This window comes from Primulina huaijiensis, chromosome 6 (assembly GCF_012295235.1).
Source record: "Primulina huaijiensis isolate GDHJ02 chromosome 6, ASM1229523v2, whole genome shotgun sequence".
Lineage (NCBI taxonomy): Eukaryota > Viridiplantae > Streptophyta > Magnoliopsida > Lamiales > Gesneriaceae > Primulina > Primulina huaijiensis.
Window position 1 is genome coordinate 13,904,061 of NC_133311.1, and position 2,578 is coordinate 13,906,638.

General features: G+C 38.4%; 1 protein-coding gene across 1 annotated transcript; it reads right to left on the reverse strand.

Moving 5' to 3' along the window:
• Positions 1-200: 200 nt before the first annotated feature.
• On the reverse strand, positions 201-2,401 carry LOC140979550 (uncharacterized). Its single transcript, XM_073444991.1, has 4 exons — positions 2,226-2,401; positions 1,845-2,117; positions 696-1,478; positions 201-529 (listed from the first exon to the last, which is right to left on the reverse strand). Exons 1-4 carry the CDS (start codon positions 2,314-2,316, stop codon positions 486-488), a joined length of 1,191 nt encoding a protein of 396 aa, XP_073301092.1. The 5' UTR covers positions 2,317-2,401; the 3' UTR covers positions 201-485.
• Between the last annotated feature and the right edge of the window lie 177 nt (positions 2,402-2,578).

Consider the following 2,578-nt stretch of genomic DNA (forward strand, 5'->3'; position numbering starts at 1 on the left):
GGTTTTAAAAAAAAAATTCTTGTACCTTTTAAGAAAACGAGTAGTGGACGTTTCAAACATGTATATTTAATTTTCAATTAATTTATTGAAAATAAAATTTTATTAAAATAAAAATTGTTTATTACATAGAATTCAATAAAGTCCAAGTCACAAATAGGCTTACTTGGCACCTACTCTAAAAGATGGACCTTGGTTGAATCATATTAAGCAGATAACAATCATAGTTTTAGGGACCAGATAACATTGCACACTTCATTCTTCTGTAAAACACTTCATATTTTACTGATATACATGAAAGCAAGGAAGCTAGATTATCCTTGCATGATTTTTTTCCTACCAAACTATATTTTCTTCTAAAAGCTTGAGACTAGATGTAATTAGCTGGGTGCATAAATGTATTTGCTGAAGGGGTAAAAAAGTTTAAGCTAGTAGAAACTCGGTAGAAACTGATTCTTGGGAGCTGTGATCGTCAAGAAAATCTATCTTCAATTGGTTTGCAGTATCCTTCCTAGATTTTCTTCTGCATGTTCTGTAACAATAAATCCATAAACAATTCAATATTTGTAACCGAACCTCACATGCCAAAAGAGAAGCGGCTTACCTGATAGCACAGAAACATTGTTCTGGTAGTTAAATACCATCATTTTTTGTTGCAGATAAACTTATACTAAAGAATGAAAAAGTACGTGAACTACCTTCGTGGACGTTGGATGAAATTGGGATATGAAGTGAGTGGTTAGAACTAGCAGATTCGGAAATTTTTGAGGGATATGTATTGGTGGAGATTCGATTTTTTTTAGTGTTAGTTGGACTATCTGAGAAGACGGTACGAACAGAAGTTGATCCTCCTGCCATTGCCATTGAGCTAGATTGCTCTCCGTGCCAGAAAAATGAAGTTACAGCCTCTTTAACCTTATCCGCCACACCTGCATCGCTAGTGGCACTTTTCCTTGGGCTTATGGCTTCTTTTATAGCCTTTGAAAGAGCCTTTTCGTCCTCTCCAGGCTCCAGCTTATTCAAGAAGTACTCTTTCATTGAAACACCTTTGTCCCACTTTTGAGGACTGCCACCAGATTTACTTGAATTTCCTGAGGTTTCAACCAGTTTCTTGGCATCATAATTTGCATGTGGCGCAACTGAAATGCATGCAACATCTGTTGCATTATCTTGTGCACCTACATGAATATTGGAAGCATGTCTTGATGCTTCTTGCGATTCAGGAGTTGTCACAGTTAGGCAAGCAATCTTTGATGCAATTGTGTGAGTTGCATCAGAAACCGCGGCGTAAGCTGGAGCAAATTTCTCGGAAACGGTTTCGCTGATGGTCTTGCTTGGGCTAAAGGGCTTGCTTTTTTCTTGATCTGATGATTCCTGTTTGCCATTGTTAGACATGTGTTTCTCAGAAAGCACCGGAACTGCTCTTGGATGTTGCCTGGCATTCTCTATGTAGCTAGCCGGAGCCAATTCCGATTCATACACTGAACGAGATTAAAAAATTTTAGGTGCGATTAAATCAACGGTGCATCACTGTCTACAAAAATTCAAAGAAATCTCTTAAAATCACTGGTGAGGGAGAGAGAACAGCCATCACAGGTGTGCTTAGCAGATTACAAGGGAAAGTTGGAGTCACACTCCTTCATCTTCATCAAGGTGTGCTTAGCTGATTACAAGGTTATAATAATTGTCCATATTATGATTGTTTTTAAAAAGAGTTATAGTATTTGGTAAAATGACAAACGACGATGATTCAATGCTACAATGTCATTTAATAAGTGTCTAATGACTTTTGTTTTTTTTAAAGAACTTTATGATATAAATTGAGTAAGCTAATGAAAATATGTTACTTGGGGCTCCTAGAAATTCAGGATCGACGTCTTGTTCATTGTCGTCGTCATCGTCATCCCAGGTAACGCCCCAGGGTGGGGGGCTGTTATGATCATCTTGCTCGTCACCGTGTCTCCTCTTGCCACTCAGACTGTGCCTCAACTTCTTAGCTTGCTCCTTTACCTTGGTGAGAACCGACTTTTTGTTGTTTGTAGGACTGGTGTGCTCCTCTTGATCATGATTCACTCCATAGAGAGGCGACGTGTGTGACGATGGCCACTGCGCATCTTCGGCTATCAACGAAAAAATTTGAAACGATCACAATCAAAGGTATATATATTAAGCACATTTTTCTGGCAAAGGATCGTGAAATGAACTCAAGCGATGATATAGAGGACTACCTCTTAATAATTGCTCAAACGTCGGCGACGTCTGAGCTCTGGGTGTTTTAGGACTCTCGGCCGATCTCTGTGTCCTTTCGAGCTGAGCCATTTTGGCAATCTTCCTGTCGATTGTGAATGGTTAACATGAAAAATTATAGAGTTTTCAGCGTTTGTCAAAGCATGCCTTTCGGCCCCTTGAATGAACTAGTGCCTAAGAAACACTTGTGCTTGTTACACATTTGTGACTCAACAGACTTACCTTAAATAGTAATTGACTGAGTTCTGCTCAAATTAAGTAACTGTTTTCCTATTTATCCTCGTCCGATCATGGATTTAGATCATTTCTACTCCTAATAATAAATAAATAAATA